The following is a 26569-nucleotide window of genomic DNA, read 5'->3' on the forward strand; positions in this document are numbered from 1 at the left end:
AATTTTAAGCGTAATAAAAAAATATACGGGTCCTACTGAATTCATGTGTAAACAACAGTAACAATTGTTTACGTCAATTACGTTTATATTTTATCACCAATTAAACAACTACGCTTCGTTATTACATAACGCGATGGCCGCGACTTCATGCTCGTGAATGTTATTAAGATAACACTTTTTAAATAACCCTAAGTATGTACACATTCATATTTATATATTACTCGGGTTTTATATGTGACCAGACCTCATTAAGCTCGACCACCATAGTCGTTTATTGTTTGTCGATCTATTGAAACATCAGAAGAAATAGTACGTATGATCGTAGCTGGGTAGATTAAAAGTACATCTAGTAAACATATTAACCAAAATAACTTTATATTATTAATACAAAATAATCCGCTATCAAAAAAGCGGATGTTAGCGAAAAGGGGAGATATGAAAATATACAACTGAACAATATTTCCAGATCCCTTTAAAGGAGGCAGCTTTCAGTCTTTCCATGCTTTGATGGATCTAAGGCTGCCTTCCAGTATAAACATTATATATGTGTATTTTCAAGGATATGTGTCTTTAACTTCTTCTCCCAGAAGTGCTATTTTGTTATAACTTATTTCATTATTCACCCGTGGAATGTTGACAACCGACGTATGGCGATATACTATTTTGATGCACATATTCTTGAAATGTCATGATTATAATGGTCAATGTTGCATATTACTTTTTGACATTTCACGAACGTTTTCCGCGGTGAATTTCGAATATGGTCTTACAGAATAGCCCTACTGCATATTATTTGTATTATTACTCTTAAATTGTAACTGGCAAGGAATATTGTTTGACCTTGTTATTGTTGAACTATCAATAAATAAACACATATATTCAAAAATAAATGTCAAACCATCAAACACTTTCGAAATAAAACATATTAAATTACCGTTTATCAATTAATCGCCGAATTACAAGGACAATGATGCAATAATTCGTTTTATTTAAATTTATACTCTCAACTCTCAAGTGGATAAGAATGCGGCAGAATTCCGTACAAACAATATCATTTGTCAAATTTGTATCAGGGTTGCCATTACCATATACAATTTAAAGGAAATAAAACGTAAAAAATTACACAAACAATTGTGTGTGTGAAGATTTACAACAATAAATTCGACGCTGGTTCCGTCTTAAAAAAATAAGTACTTTCAAAAGTCATTTAATTCAAAAATATATAATTGATTATGTAGTTACGATTTGATATCGTTGCTGTTAGTGCAAAAGGTCGTATGTATTTTTGTATATATGTAAGTTTGACTTTGTTTTACAACGTAACAAAAACTAGTTTCAGCGAGCGGATTTGTAAGAGTATTCAGGTGTTAAGTATGGTATTTTTTTTATTTATAGAATAGGAAGGTGGACGAGCATATGGGCCACCTGATGGTAAGTGGTCACCAAACGCCCTTAGACATTAGCATTGTAAGAAATGTCAACCATCGCTTATAGCCAATGCGCCACCAACCTTGGGAACTAAGATTTTATGTCCCTTATGCCTGTAATTACACTGGCTCACTCACCCTTCAAACCGGAACACAACAATATCAAGTATTGCTGTTTTGCGGTAGAATATCTGATGAGTGGGATACCTACCCAGACGAGCTTGCACAAAGCCCTACCACCAGTATTGTATGTCCTTTTCTGTACCCCTGAAAACGGGTATGTAAAATATCATGAAAATCTATTTAACTAGTTAAAATATGAAAGCGAAACAAATTTTGCATTTAAGGATTAGTTAAGATTATAAATCGTATATTTAAAATTGCATATCATTTATTTTAATGAGAAAAGTCTATAGCGATTAATATTGAGAGCAATTCGTCATTAAGTCATCACGCTAAGCGAAGGTCAGTGCACGATTATTCCAAATTTATTTCTACTTGTATAAATCTTATCTTTCATATGAGTAAATCTTATAATGAGACTCTGTGTAAGAGCAAATTAAAAAAGGATAAATCTTATTCAAAGTTAAAAATAAAATATTAGGTCCTTACATATGAAATTAGCGTTTTGTCGTACTGACCACTTTGATCTTAAATATCTCCTCTTTGTTTAAGAATTCCAAATTCAAATTTATAAATTCATTTAGCTGGTACATTTGAGTTTCGAAAACAGTCATTCATTTGTTTTTCCTCATTATTTTTTTCTTTGGCGTCGCTTATTACCGCACAATGGAAAACATGAAATATCGGTATATTTACGAGTACGAGTTCTACCGTGGCACCAGTGCTGCAGAAACAGCTCGAAGGATAAATGATGTGTACGGCGCTGGTGTCGCAAAAGAAAGCACGGTACGTTTTTGGTTTCAACGTTTTCGTTCTGGAGATTTCGACCTTCAGAACCAACCCCGTGGACGGCCGGAGACCAAAGTGGAAAATGAAGAATTAAAGGCTATTGTGGAAGCGCATCCATCACAAAGCAGAGATAGCTGCAGGCTTCGGGGTAAGTGATACAAATGTTTGGGCTAAGTGATACAATTGGCGAAACGATTAAGGCAGATATCTATTGTCAGCAACTGCAAACCATGAAGGAAGAACTAGCTGCTAAGCAACCGAGATTGGTCAATCGCTCTAGGCCACTGCTGCTTCACGACAACGCAAGACCACACACTGCACAACAAACAACCTAAATATATAAGCGATAGGCTTGACTGTTATCACACCTGATGGAAAGTGATGATACAGTCTAAGATGGAGCGCGCTTGCCTAGAAGATGCCTATTCACTCTAGACTTGAAGGTACCCATATTGTAGGTTGTGGGGAAAACGGAGGTCGGGAGGGTATTCCAGATCTTAGCGGTGCGTATCAGAAACAAGGAAGCGAATCGTTTCGTACGTGTCTTAGATACGTCAACTACGTACGGGTGCAGATCTTTACGATGCCTCGCAGTTCTGTGGTAAAAAGGTGAAACCACTAAGTTAGATGAGCTACAATTGGAATGTCTGCGACATCCACCGTACTCCCCGGGCCTTGCTCCAACAGATTACCATTTTTTCCGGAATTTGGACAACTTCTTACAAGGAAAAAAATTCAACTCCGATGCGGCAGTCCAAACCGCCTTCAAAGAGTTTATTGATTCTCGCCCCCATGGTTTTTTTAGTAAAGGGATCAATGAACTACCTATGAGATGGCAAAAGTGCATAGATAACAAACGGTGCATACTTTGATTAATTAAATATATTTTACAAAAAAAAATGACTTTATATTCCTCCGGTATAAAACGCAAATTTCATATGTAAGGACCTAATATTGTAGTTATACATAGAATATTTTATTTTTAATCATTATAATTTCAAGGTCAAAATCAAACTAAGCGTTTGATTAAAAATTAAAAATAAAAATTAAAAAAAATTTGATAAAGAAAAAAAAAATTATTAAGAACCACCAGAAAAAACTACATTGAAAACATAACTAAATTAACATTATACATATATTATACAGTGCGCTACTTTTTAAAGTACAACATACACGTTCAGAAATATTAAATATTATTTATACGCAAATTATTTGCGTTTATAATTTATCTAGTGCGCGGTGGTTAAGGAAACACATCTGAAACTGTGCCACATGTTTGTCCAACAATCCTCCTTAGAGCAAGCGTGGTGGAACAAACTCGTTAAACAGTCATGAGTACTTAGCCCAGCAGAGGGACATACACAGTTTACTGTATTTATACGATCGGAATGTAGATAACTGTAGATGATGAGAGACCGAGAGGAAACCGTGAAAAACTCAATATACGTCGTACTAATTCCTTCCACGCGTTTTTATCATAATCAATATTATTCACTATAAGCTTTACATTTATTAGTCACCATACTCGACACAAACATACTAATAAAACACAGTCCTTAAAATAATAATAGACACAATTACTATATTTGATATTTATAGCCTTTCGACCGTACCACATTGTATGTCTCATTTTTATAGTAATTTATATCTGTAAAATATGAATCATTATTATTATAGAAATGTTATTAGCACCCAAAAATACTGAGGGAAAAATATTATAAATAATCATAAAATTGAATCCAGATACCAGATCAACAGAGAGTAATCATAAAATCAAGAAAAAATTAAATAAGAAAAAACTAAGCCCTTTATATAATAGTATACAACCCTATCCATACTAAGTATGTTAGATAATATTGCTACCTAGCAACACCTAGTTGTTGCGTGTCATTAAATTAAGTAGTAAGGTAGTGCTCGAATAAAATAGGGCTTTATAAATATAATAAACTCGTTCTAAAATTACGTCAATAATACATACAATAACATTAACAATTTTTACACAGGTAATTAATAAAACAGTGCCAAATACATAAATATGTAAGCGAAATATTTAAATAAGCCTCATGTTAATATTCACGACTGACTGACTCACTTCCGTAAAACGACTGTAGTTTACAATAACATTTATAAATAACTATTTAATACTATTCGGCAGCTGTTTCTAATTCATTAACGTGTTATAGTATACATGTTATAATATAGTACAAATATTATGTAAATATATTTTTTGTACAAAACCGTACGTAGAAAACAAACAAGTAATTTATAAAGTTTGCGAAAAAGTTGCTATTGTTTAAAGCCCAGCGCGAACTAATGCCAAATTTAATTATAAAAAATATTTACCTTTTCTCCTACCGAATGGACCGCAGAATGAGGTTCCTTTGCCAATGATATTGTCATCAACATACTTGATCAACTTCGCTGAATCTTCGGTTTTGTGTCCTCGGGACACACACCATCTCGCCGGCAAATCTTCTTGCATGGATTCGGATTTACCTTTAGTACCTCTTGATTTTTTCAAAACACTTGTCATATTACCAACACATTACACAACATGAGAGTATTTTAAGCACATTAAGTCACAAAAACACTAGTAATACTCTTTATTTGTATATTTTAAAATTACGGGTTGAATTTACGAAATTATCTTTCGCGTTTTATGTTTACGCAGAGAGACGTCGTGACGATGTTACTTCATCAGACGAATGCCTATTCGCGCTCACGCTCACAGACGTATACTACAACTTTACGCTAATGGTATCGCCGCTACGACGCACATCGCCGCATTTTTAGTGTTGCTACATGTGAAAATAATCTACCTTTTAGTAATTTATATAATTTATGGTTTCGTAATTAAACTTTTCACTTTACTTTCAAAATAACATGATAAGAATGACTAAAAAATCTTTTTCTTTGATATATTATTTTATATCTTAAAAAAATATTTTAGATTTATGGTTTTTTTTATGTAAAGAATTACATGCTTTAAAATATAATAGAACCTTTAGAATAGTTTTATTTAAATAAACACAACATTTAGTTCTAGTCTAATGACACAAACGTAATAAAAATATTTCAAAGGCTACATAACACCTGTGATCCCCCCCCCCCATACATGAGAACGAAGCCGCGAACAGAAACTAGTTGATTATCAGTTTAACTGATCACTATCTATAAACATTTACCAGTCATGTTAAAATTAGAGTCATATTACATATTTATGTTTCCTTTATGTTAACATTTACAATACAAAAATATCAATATTGTACAAAAAGGTTTTAACATTACTACATAATGGTATCGCCGATAACACATTGAATACAAATTTATAACGAGACCATTGGCTGAAAATACAGACACTGTTCCTATAGCAACTTGACATGTTAGATCGTTGAGCGAAACTGAACAATTTTATGTATTTTATTAGTTCTTTACGAACTTATATTTCAGTTGAGCTGGCGTTTTTATAATATTTTTAAAATGTTGAAGTTACAAATAGCAAATGCCCAAGATCGCAAGGAGGCTCAAAACAGAGAGAGAAGACGACAATGTGAATTGGAAAGAAGGTCCCGGATTTTCAATGCAAGAAATAGGAAAATCGGTGTATGTATAAAAAACTTAAATCACTCTATCATTACTATTACTTGTGTTATAGCAGCAGAGTAGAATAGAGCCACTACCTCAACCCGTGGGTGCCATAAGAGCTGGCTGAGGATTTTTTTTTGTTTTGAACTCGACCAATCAGTGGGAAACTAACCCTCAACATAATCATTGCGCCAATCGGAAATTGGTAAATGGAATTAAGAACAAGATGTGTTTGAAAAAAAATTAGGTATATGATGCTCGTAGTGTTCAAAAATGAAAACCACAAAATATTGTCTTAAAAGAAATCTATAGTAACGGCTTGACAAGTGTACTGCGAGCAAAGGAGAATTACTTAACAATGGGTATGGGTATAAATATATTACAAATGTTACGAAATTATTTTTACTGGACAATACCTTTATATTTGTCTATATTCTGTACGTCCCCGTACAAATGTGTGTCCACCTGTTTAAGATAAATAACATCGATTCGCTATCCGCAAATAGCATTACCCTAACATTCTTCCATATTTATTAGGCTAATAAAACATTCAATGCTATGAAAACAGATTGTAATGATCACCAGTCCAATTGGATCAATACCTCTACCCACCTATACCAACGTAACTGCTACCTTAGCTGAAATAACTCATTCGAAACCGACAAAGTTCGGTCTATATATCAATTCAATTCAATTGGGGCAATTATTAGTCATACAAAGCTCTATAAGGGCTTTAGGAAAATCTGTGATATTCTGTGTATTGTGAATGATACAAAATATATGAGCAATTATCTTTACAATAAACAACTACTAGGTATTTTCGATCATTAAAAAAATTAACGACATATTACATTATTATTAAATTAGTATATGAAAAAGAAATGATTACTAAATTTAATTAATAATAGTTTTCTTTAGGAGTCTGTATTCCGTACTTGGATATAATAATAATGGATCGATTTCGGCCACGGCGGCCAATCTCAAGAGAGATTAGCCAACTAGGACATATTATAGTGCACAAGTGTGTGCGCAAACACAGGTGCACTCTCTATTCTCTAATTCTAATGATGAGACGGCAATCCGACACGACCGGAAAGAATTCAGGCGCAGGACCAACGGCTTTACGTGCTTTCCATGGTACGGAAGTGTTCACACTTCCATCTTCAAGACTCCGGCCTGCAACTGAGAATTTTTGACAGAAAAACTCAATAACATTTCATTGGCCCGACCTGGGATTTGACCCCAGGACCTCCGGCCTAACATCTAGCCACTAGAACAACGAGGCAGTCAACTGGGATATAAATAAGTACTCGAAGGGAAGCAACTAGGTAACTTAGTTATGCTTCTCTCTGATATCTAGCGAAGCTTTAATGGAACATTGGATCCAATGAAACAGGATTATAGTTTCTCGACATCTAAAGTGCAACTCTGAAACCTCCTCCGCCCCTAAAACCGTTGTCATATTACTCCTTATAATATTACATTGTAAAGATTAATATAAATCTGCTAAAGCTATATCTGATGCATGGATTTGTATCAAGCATTTGTAGATTTTAATGATATCTATAAATATATATAAATCGCAGTAACCATTTTTCTATTGTTAAACCAATTATGTAAGCCAATTATTTATTTGTCAAGCAGTACAGAGCCTTGTTAAAAAATAAAGGGCATATTAATTTTAGTCATTTTCTGGTTTACCGCTTTCATTTTGAATTTTTGTCTTGTTTAACAACGCATTGAAAAAAAACCACCAAGGGCGTATGGTAAGATGCACTCTAGGGGCGTTTAATATATCGTATATAACGATATAGATTGTAAAGGTTTGTATTTTTTCATCGATTAAAACTTTTATTTATTGGTTGGTAAATATATTTTTAAATAATTCGTGTAGCTGTTAACAATTTCTTTTAAAAAAATATGGCTACGACTCCAAAACAAACTTCATTGGTTGTAGAGCTTCTGAATTCTGATGTGTAAAGTCGACACATCGGTTATTCTAACGCCAAACAGTAATATTTTCATATTTTTGTACTCTGGTTTGAAAATTGAATGAAACGTAATTATTAGCATTATAAATATTAGATTATCTTATCAATTATAGGAGAGACGGTGTTATCCGTGAGGAATGTACATAAACACAGCGTCTGTCCTAAAAAGAAAAAACAACGAAGCCACCTGTCACTTGGTTATAACTATAATTTAAAAAAAAGTCCTCTAGGGGTTAAATGGAAACTTGATCGATAACAATAATTAAATGTTGTTTGTGTTTTAGTAATATATAGTAGGTTCTCTATAGTAGAAGAAACTCATAGAATGAAATCATACATACCATACACTAGAGTTGTTAGTAGACGTGCAAAATAAATAATTTTATAAATAATTGTAATACATACAAAACTTAATAATACAAATATCCGAAAAATAAACAGTAAAATTGAAACATTATGTAATAATCGCTTTGTCTGAAAATATGGTTCTTTTTGTTCTCATCTCATGGCTATTAATAGATTAAACTTTCGTAGGTTGATCTACCATTCTTGGAGCGTCAGGTGGAAGAGAAGCGCGCTGAACGAGGTGAGCAAGAGAGGAAGAACTTGGCTTTCGCTCAGCAGATGATCAAGGACAGTAATCTTGCCGTTGTCCTCGAGGCCAGGGAGAGAGAAGTATCACAGCACTATGACTTGTAGAGTGTATAATAACTGTGTCTAAATCAGTCGTATTTAAATCGTAGACCACTGATGCTTCGCTTTTAGTATACCGCGACAAAATAAAATGTTACATAATTTTTTAAAAAAAAAAACTATATAAATAAATATTGGTAAAACAAAAATTATAAATATTTATTTTACAAAAGTAATACTTTGAAGCAGAATCACAAAGCTTTATACGGATTTCCAATTTCAAAAAGATTGAATACCATTTTAAGACAAATCTTGGTAATCGTTGCCTATATGTAGCAAAAGATTTATACAGCAAAATTTGCGCCTATTACAACTTCTATCGATCTATATAACCCAATCAATGAACAGGCCGATTTACCAGTATATTGTTCCCAGACTAATTAACAAACTACCTTCAGGTCTGTGTTATAATATTTAACAAAAAACATTAGGCTTAATCTAAAGCAATATTTTTTAAGTTTACTTTAAATGTATTTGTACTTATTTAGATCTGTAGTATAGCGATAGTATTTAAATGTATAAATTTGTAGTGTAGACTATTGATAGCACACGTATAAACCTTAGTGGTTTTTTTGCTGCTATCATCATATTAAGTTTTGTATTGTTATTGAAATGGATAAATAAATTAACTAAAAAAAACTTATGTTACTTTTGCTGTTTATCTAGTTTAGCTTTGTTTTTATTTATAAACATATATATGTTTTTAGGAACGCCGTCGTATCGGTGTAGAAATAGACGAATTCCGTCAGAAGTACCAACGTAAAGAAGATCGACGCGAATTCGATCTTAACAATCCTGAAGCATTAAAAATGCAACTACCGCCTAGACAATCTGACGGCGAACCAGTGGGTATGTCCAGCGCACAAAAGTAAGTAAATTACGTATAAGCGTATAATAATAACACAAATTTTCTCAATTAATTAGCTTATAAAACCTACAAAATATCAACAATAACATAAGTATGTATATTTCTTATTATCAATTACCGCCTTCACAAATTTCTGCTTAGCCTGAAGATTGACTTTTTTGGCCTACTACACAATGTATGGTGGTCAAAAAAGTATTTAAATAAAAAATATAATATTTATGTCGTTGATATTAATATTTCTTTTTATAATGCTCGTTTTCATTTGCTTTGTCTGAAACTCGACCGATGTACTACATATATCTAGTACGTACATATAAACTTAAAAATATTATTGAATACGTTAACTATAAACATCTCTACAGCGGCCAATCTTGAGAGAGATTAGGCAACTGCGCAGGACATTTTAAAGTGCACAAGTGTGTACAAATACACATACGCTCTAAATACACATGCAATCTCATAATCCAATGAGATATCAATTCGACACTATCGGAAAGAATTCAGGCGTAGAACCAAGGGCTTTACGTGCTTTCCGTGGCTCCGGAATATTTTTTTTAAAGGAAAATATTCTCAAACGTCACAATAAGACGTAATCATATTTTGATACCAATATGTTTTTAATTTTTTTTTTTATAACGGAAACGACGTATCAGTTTAATCTTATCTTAGAGAAATAAATTGATGATATTCTTGCTTTGTATAATCGTATCATTGTCGAACAGATTCGAAGGTGAAGATCTTGAATACGAAGAACGTAAAAAGATAATGGCAGCTCAGAAAAATGCGTGGCTTGAACAACAGGTTCAAGAGCGTAAAGCTGCCGAGGAGGAACGCAAGAAAGCGGAAGCAGCATACATGGTATCATACGATTCATTTAATTGTTGCTAATTAGGCTCGACTCACATCTTTAGACATCGCACTTAGCAGCACAAACTCAAATTTTTGTCAATTTTATTCAAAATTTTCGCAAGAACTAATAACTATTGTATATATTAACGTAATTTTTGTTTAATTAAAAAAATAATTTGACCAAATTATTCAAAAGACTACCAGTCTTGTACTTGTAGGCTCATCAGAAATGCATGAAGGCGGTACTACAACTATAACAATAATATATCAATAAATTAAACACATAAACGCACTCATGTAATGTTTATATTTAATTTTTTTATGTATTCATTTAATAATAAATAAACGACACAGAAGGGAATCTTTTCTGTATTCAAAATGAATGCATAAAACATAAATATGATTAGAAATTTCTTTTTAAATCATACAACATAATCTATGTTGTATAGCATTAATTGTACCTTTTGTAAAAAATATATTTTGTGTTGTACAATAAAGTTTTAAATAAATAAACATAAATATTTGTCTGATTTTGTTTCAGATGGCAATAAAGGCTAGAGATGCACGCGCAGGAGATCTTGACAAACTGGAGCGAGAGTGTCGTTATCGTTTGGGTCAGGCAAACTTGCGCTACAACGAAGCATTGGTAAGAACTAAGAAGACAAAACAAAACATACCTACTTACTACATACTATACTACAACAAACTTATATACTTAGCCTAATATATTTTAATGGAAGATGAAAGTATGCGAATGTGTACTTTTTTAATTCAATATTTTATAAATTATACTTTATGCTATTTAAATTATTAACTATGAAATGATCTAAGATTTCTTTGATTTAAAAAAAAAAAGTATTTAGGAACCTTAAATTTTTGACTTCGCAAAGTTTCTATAGTAAAATTATGCATATATTTTAAACTTGACGTATTAATAAATTTAAACTCGGAGTCAAAAAAATTAGAAATAAGGCTTCTTACCCGATAAAAGAGTATGTAGATGCTAAAAAGCGTAGTCAATATTCGTTTTCATGCAAGATAAAAAAGAATGCAATCGAATTTATTTAACATACCTATGTAAATTGACGATTGATTAACTATATTTATAGAATAACTAAATGTGTATATTGTCGCATTTATACTTTTAAGTTTTTACTGTTTTACGAATTAAAGGCAGCCGAGAAGAAACAATTAGAGCAAATAATGAAAGAACAGGAAGAAGCTGACAATGCCGCGGAAATGTACAACAATCTCACTTCAGACATGCTCACTGAAAACCCGGACGTAGCTAAGAGTGCTTTGGGGAACAATAGGTATAAAGTTGTATCATTACAACAAACGCAATATAAAAGTAATAAGTCGACATTGATGTTGAAACTTTACCAATTTTTTCACGTTATATTTTTGTTATAAAAAAACTCAGAAGATTAAATATATATATTATAACCGAAGCGAACAAGGCTCGAATTCAAATCTGATATGAATGTTACATTTGTGTTTCATATCATTTTTTGAGATTTTCATCTCAAAAAATGATATGAAACACAAATGTAATCATCGTTAGAAATCTGCATATTAATATTATATATCGGTAGAAAATCGGATACTTTAAATAGTATATCCAAATTTTCACAGTAAAGCTCAGTGGGTTAACATACTCTAATTGTATTATCCCAATAATTATTAAAGACTATAATAGCTCTTATAGAACCTTGTAAAGTATGTCCTATGGTTTTCTTTTTCCATTCTGCATTCCAACCTTCTTTTAGCAGAAAACTTTGCACATAACACCAAAGGAATACGGATATATCGGATAAAATATAGAAGATTGACCTAAGGGATTGGTTTTTTTTTCAGAGCTATCGGTTTTATGTATAAAGGTATGAACCATGAGGAATTGAAGAAATTTTACGCGGCACAGAAAGAACAGATGGCTGCAGCTAAGGTACGATATTCATTCTCACCTTTTGATTACCTAACCAAAATGTTCTTTCAGCAGACAGAACATCCTCTAAAAAATTGGTTTACGAATGTACTCAAAAAACTTCTGAGTATTTTCTCATTCATAAATAACATTAAGTAACAAAGTTGCTTTAATATCTATAAAAGTAATCAATAAGATATCTTTTTGCTGTAGAGATATTTCGACTTATAGCTAAATAGAGATTTTTGATAGTTGGACGGATTGTTAAATATGACATATTTTGAAAATTTATTGAATATAGGCAAAGCGTGAGGCAGAAGAAAAAATGGAGGCTGAGTGGCAAGCTTTAGCGAAGTCCATACAACGAGAGGTCGCAAGACAAGACATTGAGGACCAGAGGAAGAGGAGGTTTTAATTTGTTATAATTATAATATATTTTTATTGTATAAACTAAGAACGAGATTAGTCGAGGTTTAATATCTATGCAGATGAATATTTTATTGCATAATCCACATTTTATGGGAATGGGATAGAACTTTGTCAAATTATATCAAAAATGACAGTTCTCGAGAGAAGGAGCGTTAGCAAAGAATTTCGGAACAATAAGTATCTGACTCTGGCAAGGCCCCCGCCTTTTTGTTTTGGAGGTTATACTTATGGAAGAATATGTATTACGAATGTTTTTATGTATGTTGAACTGCCAGAATGATTACTCGTGATTTACGTGACGCTTGTCTCAGTTCCAAAATTTCGCATTCCATTCTGATCGTGCGCGGATTATACACACATTAGTATTTTTACTCAAAAGAAATAGCTGTAAAACTGTTAATGTATTCTTTATACAGAAAAAAATATAAATACAAAAGGCGGTCTTAGTTTAAAATAGCAATCTCTTTCTATCAAACTTTAGGTAGAGGACATATCTTATAAAAAAATATGCGATTAACGGCATAAATGTAACTAGCATTATGAATGATGAAGTATTTTGAATTTCTTGTTCATTATGTTTTACGTTTGAGCCGTAACAGCCTATGAATGTCCCACTGATGGGCTAAAGACCTCCTCTCCTCTTTTTGAAGAGAAGGTTTGGAGCTTATTCCACCACGCTGCTCCAATGCGGGTTGGTAGAATGCAGCATTGGCAGAATTTCAGTGAAATTAGACACATACAGGTTTCCTCACGATGGTTTCCTTCACCGTAAAGCATGAGATTAATAATAATCACAAATTAAGCACATGAAAATTCAGTGGTGCTTGCCTGGATTTGAACCCACGATTATCGGTTAAGATTCACGCGTTCTTACCACTGGGCCATCTCGGCTTATTGTATATGTATGTGCGTTTGTACTATATTACGAATATCTCCTGCGCAATCGACATTTAAGATATGTCACCGTTACTAGAATTCGCGTAGGACATTATTATTGTTAGTATTACTCGTGTTCCTTATATTATACATTTTCTTTTCAGGGAAATTGCACGCCAGTTGATGGAAGAAAATCAATTACTCGCGCTTCAGCAGAAGGAGACGGAGAAATATTTCAAGCAAGTCGTCTACAACAACACGCCGACCGACGATTACTATTCGCAATTTAATACAACTACTAGATAAATTTGTTAGTAGATCTACAGATGTTGTAATAATTTGGAAAACCTTTGTGAAGACAAATTAATGACCACAATGACTTGTATAACATTTACCAATGTTTAGTTTTGTTTCAAATTAAAGATCATTTAAATCATCGTTCTGTTAGAAAAAATAATATAATTTTACTCTCACCACTTCGGAATGGGGGCCTCAAAAGACAAAGTTCATAAGGGCCTTGGATCCCTGAGTCTGGGCCTGTCTGTTAGATGGAATCGATTGTTATATTTATAATGTAAGCTTGTTTTTCTTCACGTTCTATGCGCTAGCTCATGCGATTGAATCTATGGAATTTAGTGGTAATGAGGGGTAGATATCTTTGTGTATTAAAAGGGTCCCTCAAAATGTACGAAATTTAAAAGAGTCCAGCAGTAGACTTGAGGGTGAAATTTAAAGGAATGCGGTAATTCTTTACCGCATTTCTTCAGACGAGTGTAGATACCCTTATTTCATACATATTAATAGACGTACTTTTACGTGTTTGTGTTCAAGACCCATTTAAGCTGCTTTATATATAATAGGATAGAATTTTGTCAAAATATATCGAATATCTATTACAGTGCCATCAGTGTACGAAATTTGGCGCGAGTCGTATTGGACCATAAAATAAAAAATTTCAAGAAAACTTTACAACGCATTTAGCTGTTATTCATAAACATATTCATTGTTTATGTATAGTGGCATTTTGGCCATGCTTGTTGACCACTATTTTGCAGACAATTTACTGCTATTTTGCTTTAGACATATTGATGTATATAAATAATTTATTCCCCTAGATCATTAGTAATTATCAGATTATATAATGTTAGGTAAATTGCAATAAAACAAGAGTATAGAGATAAATAAATAGTTTTTTTTAATGGAATTTAATTCCGCAGCACACTATCACATATTTAATACCATAGAGTAAAAATATATTTATGATTTAAATCCCTTTTTGGTTGTATATAAAAAAAATACTAAATTACATCAGTTAATATTTCAAATATTTGGCACATTTATACATGGAGATCAAAATTTCTAATTAATACGAAAACTAATGTCATATGAATGACAACAATTATATTTTTATAACTAAAATCTACTGTAACAGCTTTACTCAAACATTGATTTGACATTTAAAGGAAGAAGACAGCATTGATAGGACAACCGTAAAGTTATATCAAATGCTTAAGCACTATTTACAAAATTTGGCATCTGTTTAAAAAGTACTCCATTTTAAGCAAATTTCTTGACGATTTTAAGGAGGTTGCACATTCTCGAATTTGAAAACTAATAAATCTATGGTCGCATAGATTTATTACGTATTACACATGAATATGTGACTACGAAAACTAATAAACATCAAAATACAATGAATAAAATTTATAACATATTTTTGTTATTCAACACTTCATATTGACAATGCATGTCTTAAATATAAAAAAAAATGTATTTTTATTCAGAAGTAAAAAGCGATATTGTTTATTATTTTTTTATCAAACATTATTGTTATTATAAGACACCTATAAACTTTATAATAGTTTATATAAATTTTTGGACATTTATTTTCAACTTGTTTTTGGAAATATGTTCAAAATGAACATACATATATATTTTCACTACTAAAACTGAACGGATTAACTTAAACATCATATAACGTAACCGAGCAGTGTTGGTTAGTAAATAATGTGTACAGCAAAGGACTTAACACCTGACCACCGTCCCCGCCCCACTGCCCCCCTACGCTGACGAGTATATTATACGTATACGTAATATATATACCGTTTGGACTTTACAATATAAATACACATTTTACAAGCAGATATTAAATGAAGAAACTTATTATTAAATCTGAAATTCACTAAAGATGTTCTGTGTTTTTGCAAAAAAATCTATGCTCAATAATCAACTACGTACATATCACAATAATATACATTCAAAGTTACAAGTCAAGTTACACTTGAATTATAAATAATCTTGGAATATAATAAAATATATGGCGCTTGTTGGCACTTAGACTACATTATAATGTAATTTGTATATAAATAATATCAAAATTAAAAAAAAAAAAACAATATATCAAAATATCACACAACCAAATATCACTAATAAACTATAATAACGAAACTTCCTATACATACCCTATTCCAATCGGAGTAGGTATAAAGATCAAACCATAGTTTACAAATTGCATGCGATCGTCTAATTATTTTGCTGTTTACACGCACTATAAACGGTTCTTGATTAATTTATCTTTATTTATAACACAAAACTATTCCACTTAACTAGTTATAACCACATTAATTTAACTTTCGAAATTCCGATTACAAAATTCGCGAACATTGAAAACGCCATTTTTTCTCGAATCCATAGTGAATATCATAGATTATTCTAGATCTCGACCAATGGCATCGCGTCAATATTGATAACCAATTATATCTAAGTCAAATTTGTTTATTTGGGTTTATTCCTCTTGTGGTTAGAATAGGTTATACATTATTATAATAAATCGTACAATAATTCTCAAACGGTACCAATTAATTTACCTAAAAATTTAATGGAAAAACTACTCTTAGCCTCATTTATTAAGATCCATTTTTTTATGAATTATTGACAAAGAAAAAACTACTCTAACTCATGTCTTAGTGAGACACAATTTATATTACTAAAATAATTTGCACATTTTGCTTCATAATGAAAAAATACAATGGAAAAACTGCCTTCGTGAATTAGAATAAGGTGCACTTTTCTAATTTGATGCCTTTTAAAACGTTTCCGGTTTATCTTTAACTTTGTTGTTAGGTTCGCATCCAATTAGGCCTTTGTTCTTAAGGTTTATGATGGAATCTGCTATTATTCTTGCGGTCCTCCTCAAATAACCACCGCTGGTGAGCATCACTACTGGAATCTCCTTCTGTTTACATATCTCGAAGACAAATTCATCGCGTTTTATGATACCCTGTAAAATTAAATCATTTAGAACTAATTAGTAAATATATTTATATTAAATATAATTTTATATTATAAATATTTAAACACACACTAAACGTTGATATCTTGAAACACGCAAACGTTATGAAAAGGGAATCGAACCCGCGACTTACTAGTAGTATTGACTAATCATGAAGTATGAATAGTATGCTTGTGTACTGCATTTACACTTCTAATAAATAATGAAATGACAACAACAATTTAAGTATATACTATTATTCGTTTGGGGTTTGTTAAAGCCCATCTGGGTAGATACGACCTACTCATCTCATACTCATCTCATCTCATCTCACATCTCAACTCATCATACAGTAATACTTATTATTGTTTTGTTTCCGTTGAAACATAGAAGGGTGAGTGGGCCAGTGGAGATACATGGGACACAACATCATATTTTCCAAGGTTTCTAAAGACATTTACTATATAAGGGATGGTTATTATTTCTTAAAGTGTCAATGTCTATGGGATGTGGTGCCCACTAACAATCAGGTGTCCCATTTGCCCATCCTTCTAACTACAAATATTATTTAAAAAAAACTGAACTTAGACTTAGTTTTAACAGTTGATGAGTTCTTGTTGTAAGACGAAGATAATATAAAATAGGGAATCTTAGAATACAACCCTATTTAGTCTGAATTAAATAATAAACAAAACATTCATACCCAAAAAAACTAATGATGAAAAAAATTTACAGATTATAAATCTTTTGCATTATATTAAATTTATTCGTTTTATTTATCTATATAAATACAGGCAATCTATGCAAATATTTAAAATGCGAAAGTAAAAGTAAGTAAGTAATAGTACTGTACCAAATTTAATGAAGTAGCTTGAAAGAACTAGCTTGAAAACTAGTATATAGATTGATTATACTTACAATTTCACTGATCCGCATGTGTCCGAGTGGATCTGTATCCAATACATCTGTGCCAGCGTTGTATACCAAAATGTCTGGCTTAAACTCTTTGAGGGCAGCTTTTAAATTCCTATAAAAAGTTTATAAATTAAATAAACTAAATGTCCTAAGACAGGGTGAACTTTTCATATTGATACAACAATTCGAGGATAAAATCAATGCAAAACAATTAATTTTGGCATATAAAATCATATTATTTGTTGTCAATCAATTATATTATATACCAATAACAATTCATTGTTTACATCGTCAAAAATTATTAAGTTTAGTTTGTTTTACCGTCCACTATAAAAATTGCTCATTTTTACATTATAAAATAAATTACTACTATAAAATAAAACATCATTTATGTACACTAAATAAAGAAAAGGAACCAAAATGAATCCATGAGGAACGCTCAAATTTTTGCACAGATAATGATGACTGCAATGCGATCAAGATCACATCTTTACTAAAATCATGATCATGAGATTTTGCATAAACAACACATTGCGCATTGTTGAGGTACAAACAAACGCATAAGGCTAACACTTGCTAAAGTGCGCGGGCCTGGGTCGGAAACTAGTAAAAAATAATTGAAGACTCACTTCCTCAGTTTCAACATATACTCCAAATCTTCAACCTTGTTCCCTAATTCAATCCTCCGTCTGATAGCTCTCTTGGCCACTTCGTCCCTGGGATAGATGTGTCGGTTATACATATCCATGATGTAGACTTCTGGAACTCCGAGGAAATCACGCTGGTAGCCATTACCCTGGAAAATATTGGTAATAATGAGATGACAACAAAAAAAGTCGGTAAGTGGTCACCGCCGTCCATAAAAATGTAAGAAATATACGCCATTCCTTATGTCCCTTGTGCCTGTAATAACATTGATTCACTCATCCTTCAAACCAGAACAATAAATAATAATAAGTGCTGTTTAGAGGTAGAATAAGTAATAATTACATACTCAGACGAGCTTGCACAGGCTTACTATCAAATAACTAAAATGTCCAGCAAATCTCAACATACTTGATGAGCATCCAAATCCACAATCATAGCATTTTGCACATTCCTATGTATGACTAGATTCCTTATAAGGAGTGTGATATCGGCGTACGCGCAGAACCCCCCACCTCGACGCGCGCTGCAGTGGTGGAAGCCACCGCCCACGTTTATTGCCCAGCCTCGCTCTAGTGCTAGCTTACCGGCCAACACTGAGCCACCAGTTTGCAACCTGTAATATAGGTTTGTGACCTTAATAATTAAATTACTCTTTAATCTTTATTGTTTCTACATTTACTTCCAAATTATTTGATTCTGACCAATTTCGGGCAAGTCAGCTATTCTCAAGGACTGACTACCTACAGTAGATATAATATAGTTCACAAGCACGCTGGGAGAAGTCGGTTCACTGCATATTTAATTAGAATCTCTTGTTATTATTTTTGTATCTCCAGAGATATGCTGTCCATTTCTTTATTGTATTTCGCTATAAATTGATTTAATATATAATATTTTAAAGTACAAGCATTTTTTTTATGGCCAGTTTCATCCGTTCAGTTGTCAACAGCATGTTTCTGAAAATTTCTCTTGGATTTGGAAGTATAGAGTTTTAACTACTCTTTATTTTAGTTTTTAGAATCAAATAGTAATTATTGTATATTAATTAAAGAATGATGTAATCAACTCAAATGTACACACCACATACCATACCATTAATATTTATATTTAAAAAAAAAGGGATAATAAATAATGATTATTAAAATTTATAATTGAATATACATTTTAAGTGTTATGTCAGTAAGAAATTGCCATTCATACATTGTCATTTAAAACAGTAGTTATACTTATAAACAGTTGGGACAACAGAAACAGAAATTTTATTACTTATTTTGTAATAAAAGAAGCGATCAATATTATATTTAAATACTCACCTCATAGGCTTCAAATAAGCATGTTGCACAAATATATTTGGGAGAACAGCCACTACAGGGACCTCGGCTATTATTGCCACTTTTGCACTCCACTAAAATAATGAAAAAAGTGATTAACATAGTTAACAAAATTTAAAAATATTTCATTTAATTATATATTCATTCAGTTTATTTCTCATCCACAGACACAACCATCTGTATATCTAAGGCTAAGAACTCACGAAGCGGTTGAAACCCAGGCCTACTGCGATTGCGGGCCCGGGCGGCTTCTGAAGAATGTGTGTGATTTTTTGCGGTTACCCGCAGCTTTTCGGCGGTCCTTGCCCGAGCGTTTTGTGATTGATTAGCGGGCGGTGCGCGTAAAAAAATAAGACGCCAGTCTGTATAACCTTCTGTATAATCGCCCGCAAAATTTGCGGGCGATAACCGCAACCGCGACGCCCACCGAAACTGAACAAAACTCTGGTCTCGTGAGATTAGAAATAAAACAGCTGTACCGCTACCGCGCCGGGCACGGGTGAAAACCGCTTCGTGAGTTCTTAGCCTAATACAATAAAAAAAAACATGTTCATTCTCATAATAAAAATAGTGGCATAAATCAATACATATATATATATATATAAATTATTTTAAAATTATTTTAATACTAAAAACAAAACCTTATTTATGTAAGCTTACTTTAAGAGATTTAAGATATTTCTTTGTATGGACAACAAGCAGTTCATTCTCTTTTGCTTCAAGAGGTTTTACAAGGCATTCTTGAGTAATGAAGTTAGCTTCTAAAAGATACTGTAAAATATACGAAATGCATTACTCTTACATATAGTTTGATGAATGTACAAATACGTTATTATTAATGATAATTTTAAAACAAACAAAAATTTTCAATAAACACAACAAATAAATATCAATTCATACCTGAATTATATTTCGCCATTTCTTAGCATCAAATACATGTAACTTCTCAAGCCCACAAAAAGATACATTATATTTTTCATCGTATACAAGCGGCCACTGATCATCTCTTATATCAATATACAGACTAAAACATAAATGACCGAATGTTTTGTTAAAGAAATCTATCTATCTTCATAATTAATCAGACTAATGTATTTACCTGGTCATAGTGATGAGCTCGCGATGAGATACACTAATGATTTATTTAACGATTATCATTTAACGATGATGAGATACGCAAACAATTTATTATTTACATTTTCCGAAAACAATGCAATATGCGCGATAACGATAAGCAATTACCTATTGATTTCAAGGTCATTTTTTGACGTTGACGTTAAATATTTTCCTAATTTTCGTTGAAAAACATTTCAAGCTAAAAAAAATAAGGTTATTTTAAAAACATTATATTGAAATTAAGAAAGCCAGTTTTCTATTTTAGCCAGTTTAATTTACCCTTTATTTTAAATCTTAAGGTACATATATAATATGCTCTTATGCCCAATATGCTCCTGTCAAAATGCCTGAAAATTGGTTGCTTAGCAACGACAGTGACACTCAAAGGCGCGAAATGTAAACAAAACCGGCCACGTGAAGATTTTGTTAAAACTTTAATTTCATTTGTATTTGAAATGAAACTTCATTATAACTCAGATTTTTACACAGATTTAGAATCCCTTTAATTGTCAATACACAATTTAAAAAACATGAATGTACCAGATAGCACTAATTTGGATGCTTTAGAAAATGAAGTTCAATTTTACAGGGTAATTATTTAACTAAAAATGTTTATACACTTGTAAACTATTTAATTTTAAATTATTTACAGCAAAATCAGACAGTAGTTGAGCAAGAGATTAGAACTTTAATTGCTGATAACCAAAAGTTGTCCCAGCAAGTTGGAAACCTATTAAAAGAGAAATTGCAGCTTGCACAGCAGGCCCATGTCAACGATCAAACCGAGGAGCTGGAAGAATTAAAGAAACAAGTGTGTTTGCTAACTAAGGTTGATGATTACCATTTTTGACACTAATAACTTTACCAACTGTTATTTTACAACTTCAATTTTATATTAAATTCTAATCACTGTATCTTTCTTTAAATATATTACTTTTATTTTTAGTAGTGTCCTTATTATTTAGGATTGTAAACTGTAATAATATGAAAAAGCAGTAATCTTACTAGTACAATTTTACTCAGAATCAATGATTAAATATTCATTTACAGGAAAGAGATTCGCTAAATGTTCTGTGGCAAACATCACAGAAAACCGTTGATGCTCTTGATATAGAACTGAAAACCTATCAAAATTATGATAACAGACGGGGGAGCCAAGTAAAATTTTTTTATATTATAATTAAAAATACATATTTAATCAATTTAAAAACACTATTAGATATTTATTGTTTACATTCCAGAACACCAATGATGATAACAGAGATTTAGATCTAAAACTTAGCTCCGCTCTAGCAGACTATGTCGAATTAGAATCTAAATATAAGAAAGTGTATGCAGAAAGAAATTCCCTTCAAAATGAATTAAAAAATAAAGAAAAAGAGATTGAATCCTACAAAGAAAGAGGCAAAGAATTCGAAGAAGAATTAACAGAAACAAAAAAATCTTTAGAAGAACATAAAATAAATCTGTCAGCAGAAATTAAAAGTCATATGGATATAAAATCTCAACTGCTCTTATGCCAAAAGCAATGTGTAGATCACATTAAGAAGGAAACAGAAGCCAAATCCAAGGTAACCAGAATTTAATTACTAATATTACCACAATAAATTAATGATATTTAATATTTTTTTATTATTTGTAGGTCGCAGAAGCATTACAACTCTACGATTTGGTTTCAGTACAAAAGAACGAAGCTTACAAAAAGATTGGACTCATGACAGGTTTCTATCTATTTAAATTTGGGTTTCCGTAATTAAATAATTATAAACATTGTAATTGAAAACTAATTTTAGGTGAGTTGAATTCATTGAAACAAACACTATTAAATGTTGAACGTGATACAGAAACGAAATATCGAAAAGAATTAGATGAAATTAAAGAGAAGTACAACGAAAAAGTTTCTGATATGCTTGAACATATTAGAAATCTTGATGCAGAAATTGTTGAAAAAGGACTTTTATTGAATAAAACGTTAAGGTATATTTTTGCGTGAAAATACCTTATTTACTCTTATAAATATGTTAACATATATAATTTTTTCCAAACAGAGATAATAAAATATTACAAGCAACAAATGAGAATCATTTAAAACTTCAACAGAATAACTTGAGTTCAGTCGATCCCAAGTTGGCTCTTGCTGAACAAAGACTAGAAGCTATGTTCCAAGAATTGGTATGTTTGCTTTTTTTTTAAATTCCTACTTTTATAATAATTTTTTTAAACTCAATACCGTACCCTGTGAAACTCCTTATAACTATAACATAATATTATAATTAGTTTCTATATTAACATTTAATTCAAAATTAATAAAAATTAAGCAAAATTGTTGACATATAATTTTTATTTATGATTTTTATCATCAAAAGTTTTTCGTGCCCTTTTCAATTATTCATGTCAATTATTCTAAAGGTGGCTTCAGAACGACGCAACATACAGCTTGTTTGTGAGAAACAATCCTTAGCCATGGACATTAAGAGAATTCAAGACATAAACACGAGAGAAACGAAAAGACGCGATTGGGAGGAGAACCTAATGAAAACACAGATTGATGAACTAAAGTATATTTTATCATAAAACATTACTAATTATTTAATCTTATTATGTTTTTTTTTTTTATTATTTGTATTATTTATTTTAAAACTTCATCACTTTTACATTTTACAACCTATTTGTTACAGTTTAAAAGTGGAACATCTTCAAAAATCTTTGGAAGAAACACATGAAATGATATATAAATTGCAATCTATGCTGTCTTCGAGATCTGAATTGAATCAAAAGTATTTATCAGTTAAATGTTTATTTTATTATACTTTATATCTTACATCACTGGAAATAACAGTTAATATAATTAATAAATTATCTAAATTTACAGAATGGTAACAACAAAAGAAAAAGAATTGATGGAACTTAACAAACATTTAAAAAATCAGATGGAACTCAATAAAAAGTAAGTTCATACCAAACGAAGACCTTTAAAAATAAAACTTCCAGTCATATATATATTATAAAATAAAGGCTATATCTGGTCAAAGAGATATGGGTTTTTAAGTTCTAAAACTTACTTAGGGTTGCCAGGCCCTAATATACATATAAAAAGCAGATTCACCATTAATTGTAATTAATGCTTTTTTAAAGATTGACATAACTTATTCATTTTTTTTTTCCTGTGTGCAACTGTGTTGTACTCAGTGAGCTCTTGAGTATAATTTCAAGCAATGTATATTATTACTGTAGTAATACTAAAATGTAATTTTATATATAATATTATATAAATGCCTTTAATATGAATATATAATATAGGATTACTTCAAAGGTAAAATATTCACATTTACAGATGGAAGGAGTCATATTTAGATATGACTGAAAAACTAAAAACTAAACTAGATTCTCTAGAAAAAGAAAACAAAGAATTACGGATTCAATTAAATCTACCTCATATATATTCATCGAATCATGAAAGCAGCAGCAGTTTATGACTCTTCACCATGAGTCATATTACATTCCATAATAGTGCAATATTAGTTTATTAAAAGATTAAGTTTCCAAAATGTTTTATTGAAATATAAATATTAAAAGTTCTTTTTTATTTATTTTTAACATACAACAATTATTCAATATAAACAGAAATATAATAATTATTTGATATTTACAATTTTACAGTTAGTGTTAGTATCGAGTGAAAAACAAATTTGAATTAATTCCATAGTATTTAAATCTATATCACCTCACAAAGCTGACACACATTCAGCAAACATACTGGGAAACCAGTACAGAGTTTCTTTTGTATCTTGAGTATCCACCCAAGCAAGACCTTCTTTGACCATATGGTTGAGAGCATTTTGTGCTCTTGTTTCATTCCAACTAAAAAAATATTAAATGGATTATTTGTGCAATGTGAACTCATATATTTCCATATAAATTCTATGTAAGGGTACTTCTGACAATTTTGTTTATCTCAATTGTATAAAAAATAAATGAACTGGTCATAAATTGATGCCCATTTGAAGGTTAAAATATAAAATGACTGTCTTTTTTGTTTTATATCCCTATAACTTACCCTAAATCATCGGTAAGAATGCTCGTAGACACCCAGGCAGTGCCTAATGTACTAGCCTTTTGAAGTACTAGAGTCTGGTCTAAGTTTAACTCTCCTGGTACTGACTGGACCAGCCATTTTCCTTTACCAATTGGCACTACTGTAAACCTAAGAATAAATAAAAAATGTTTGTCTACCATAATATAATACAGAATCACAAAATAACTTATTTTCATAATTATTAATAAAAATTACCAATAAACTTTTAGTTTATTGATTCAAATATTACATTTAAACTATTTTATTTGGCTCACAAGTACAAAAACCTTATTTACCCATTTCCAAATATTCTGAGTTTTTTAACAGCTGCTAATAAATCTTCATTGGTTATGTCCTGATGCTTTTTTGCTTTTCCTCTCGCAGCTATAAGCCGAGTCCTCAATTCGTCTAATGTTATGAGACCACCATTTTTGTAATTTGTAGCTAAGCACACTTCTACAATTTGCACTCCAAGCTCATAGTAAAAATCTCCGATACCTAGCATAAGAAATGATTATGTTATAATATATATTTTTCATTATTTGGCTTAAAATATGTACAATAATTAATTATAACTTCCTTTTGCAAATGCAATTTCTATTTACTAGTTTTTTTTTTAACCATTTATTATGCTTAAAAATATACAGTAGCTATTACTTACAAAATATTGACCTATATTCATAACAAATTAAAAACTAGTTGCAATAGTTTTTGCTTAGTTAAAGTTATTGTGTAGTTAAACATAATAATAATGAGCAAATATGAACTTAAAAACCAACCTACCTAAAACTGACCAGAATCCTTTTCCCGATGCCAAAGGATCGACACCAATCGCAGCGCACATTTCTTGGAACTGTCTTCTAAACTGAGCATTCTTTTTTATTTCACTCTTATGTTTAGTAGCGAATTCCTCGAGATTTTCCCTAAAAACCTCTAACTGTTTGGACATTTGTTGAAATTGATTCTCTTGAATTTCAGAACCCTTTTCTCTGTACTTTTCTTGTTCGAGTCTCTGTTTTTGAATAGCACCTACACCTGCGCGACGACGCATCTTATGTGAATTATGAGTAAGCACTAATCTGAATAATTATTGTTTAAAATAATATAAATATTATCATGTATAAAAAATTGACAGTAGTATCAAGTAATTATGTTTTGAAATTTTGTTAGTGACGAATGACAATTGACATTGACGAACAGTGCTGTCAACCCTGACCGATATAAACTTGAAGAAACTGTTAAACAATCATAAATCAAACAGCAAAACGATTTACATATTTGGATTACATTTACAGAAAAAAAGAATCAGTTTTTTTTATTAACATTAAGCGGAAAAATGGCTACAGTAAATCAATGGTAAAAATGTATTTGTAAAATAATACTTGCATGGTATAAAATGTATTATGGCACTACATAATTAAAAATAATAAAAATGAAACATTAGAACATTATTAATCTACTGTTAAACATAAAACTGTAGGGTAGGCAACAGTGATAACGACTGACGAATAGATACCCATCGTTAAAATTTAAGATATCTACCATTATATACGCAAAACAACTATAGTAGTAATAGTAGTTGCACCACGCTGCTCCAATGCGGGTTGGTGAATACACATTTCAGTGAAATTTGACACGTGCAGGTTACCTCGCGATGAT

At 31.2% G+C, this 26569-nt stretch overlaps 5 protein-coding genes across 7 annotated transcripts in view; 2 read left to right on the forward strand and 3 right to left on the reverse strand.

Moving 5' to 3' along the window:
• The window catches only part of LOC126776732 (uncharacterized), a 111631-nt gene extending 106564 nt beyond the window's left edge, over positions 1 to 5067 (reverse strand). For both annotated transcript variants that reach the window (XM_050499441.1, XM_050499440.1), the window contains exon 1: positions 4683 to 5067. In XM_050499441.1, coding sequence (XP_050355398.1) covers positions 4683 to 4872 — 190 coding nt within the window. In that variant the 5' untranslated portion in view covers positions 4873 to 5067. The remainder of the gene's footprint in view (positions 1 to 4682) is intronic.
• Positions 5068 to 5779: 712 nt separating this feature from the next.
• On the forward strand, positions 5780 to 14599 carry LOC126776848 (RIB43A-like with coiled-coils protein 2). The gene is made up of 10 exons (XM_050499689.1): positions 5780 to 5942; positions 8450 to 8590; positions 9316 to 9476; positions 10199 to 10334; positions 10867 to 10971; positions 11499 to 11638; positions 12183 to 12270; positions 12551 to 12657; positions 13719 to 13864; positions 14454 to 14599. The coding sequence occupies exons 1-9, from the start codon at positions 5820 to 5822 to the stop codon at positions 13858 to 13860; spliced, it is 1143 nt and encodes a 380-aa protein (XP_050355646.1). The 5' UTR covers positions 5780 to 5819; the 3' UTR covers positions 13861 to 13864; positions 14454 to 14599.
• Positions 14600 to 15979: 1380 nt separating this feature from the next.
• Positions 15980 to 20954, reverse strand: LOC126776865 (histone deacetylase 11). Its single transcript, XM_050499709.1, has 8 exons — positions 20819 to 20954; positions 20620 to 20743; positions 20380 to 20490; positions 19702 to 19793; positions 18797 to 19001; positions 18370 to 18536; positions 17744 to 17852; positions 15980 to 16834 (listed from the first exon to the last, which is right to left on the reverse strand). Exons 1-8 carry the CDS (start codon positions 20824 to 20826, stop codon positions 16640 to 16642), a joined length of 1011 nt encoding a protein of 336 aa, XP_050355666.1. The 5' UTR covers positions 20827 to 20954; the 3' UTR covers positions 15980 to 16639.
• Positions 20955 to 21295: 341 nt separating this feature from the next.
• LOC126776814 (uncharacterized) lies at positions 21296 to 24350 on the forward strand. Its single transcript, XM_050499614.1, has 11 exons — positions 21296 to 21425; positions 21488 to 21664; positions 21886 to 21993; positions 22077 to 22406; positions 22478 to 22556; positions 22629 to 22812; positions 22884 to 23007; positions 23245 to 23393; positions 23514 to 23612; positions 23708 to 23782; positions 24170 to 24350. Exons 1-11 carry the CDS (start codon positions 21366 to 21368, stop codon positions 24309 to 24311), a joined length of 1527 nt encoding a protein of 508 aa, XP_050355571.1. The 5' UTR covers positions 21296 to 21365; the 3' UTR covers positions 24312 to 24350.
• On the reverse strand, positions 21381 to 26070 carry LOC126776883 (vacuolar-sorting protein SNF8). Of its 2 annotated transcripts, XM_050499742.1 has the most exons (5): positions 25694 to 26070; positions 25207 to 25408; positions 24893 to 25039; positions 24560 to 24696; positions 21381 to 21625 (listed from the first exon to the last, which is right to left on the reverse strand). In XM_050499742.1, exons 1-4 carry the CDS (start codon positions 25959 to 25961, stop codon positions 24561 to 24563), a joined length of 753 nt encoding a protein of 250 aa, XP_050355699.1. In that variant the 5' UTR covers positions 25962 to 26070; the 3' UTR covers positions 21381 to 21625; position 24560. The 2 variants fall into 2 exon arrangements, with proteins under 2 accessions (XP_050355699.1, XP_050355698.1); XM_050499741.1 differs by lacking the exon at positions 21381 to 21625 and having other exon boundaries at positions 24300 to 24696.
• Between the last annotated feature and the right edge of the window lie 499 nt (positions 26071 to 26569).

The sequence above is a fragment of the Nymphalis io genome, chromosome 21, assembly GCF_905147045.1.
Source record: "Nymphalis io chromosome 21, ilAglIoxx1.1, whole genome shotgun sequence".
NCBI classification, from domain to species: Eukaryota; Metazoa; Arthropoda; class Insecta; order Lepidoptera; family Nymphalidae; genus Nymphalis; species Nymphalis io.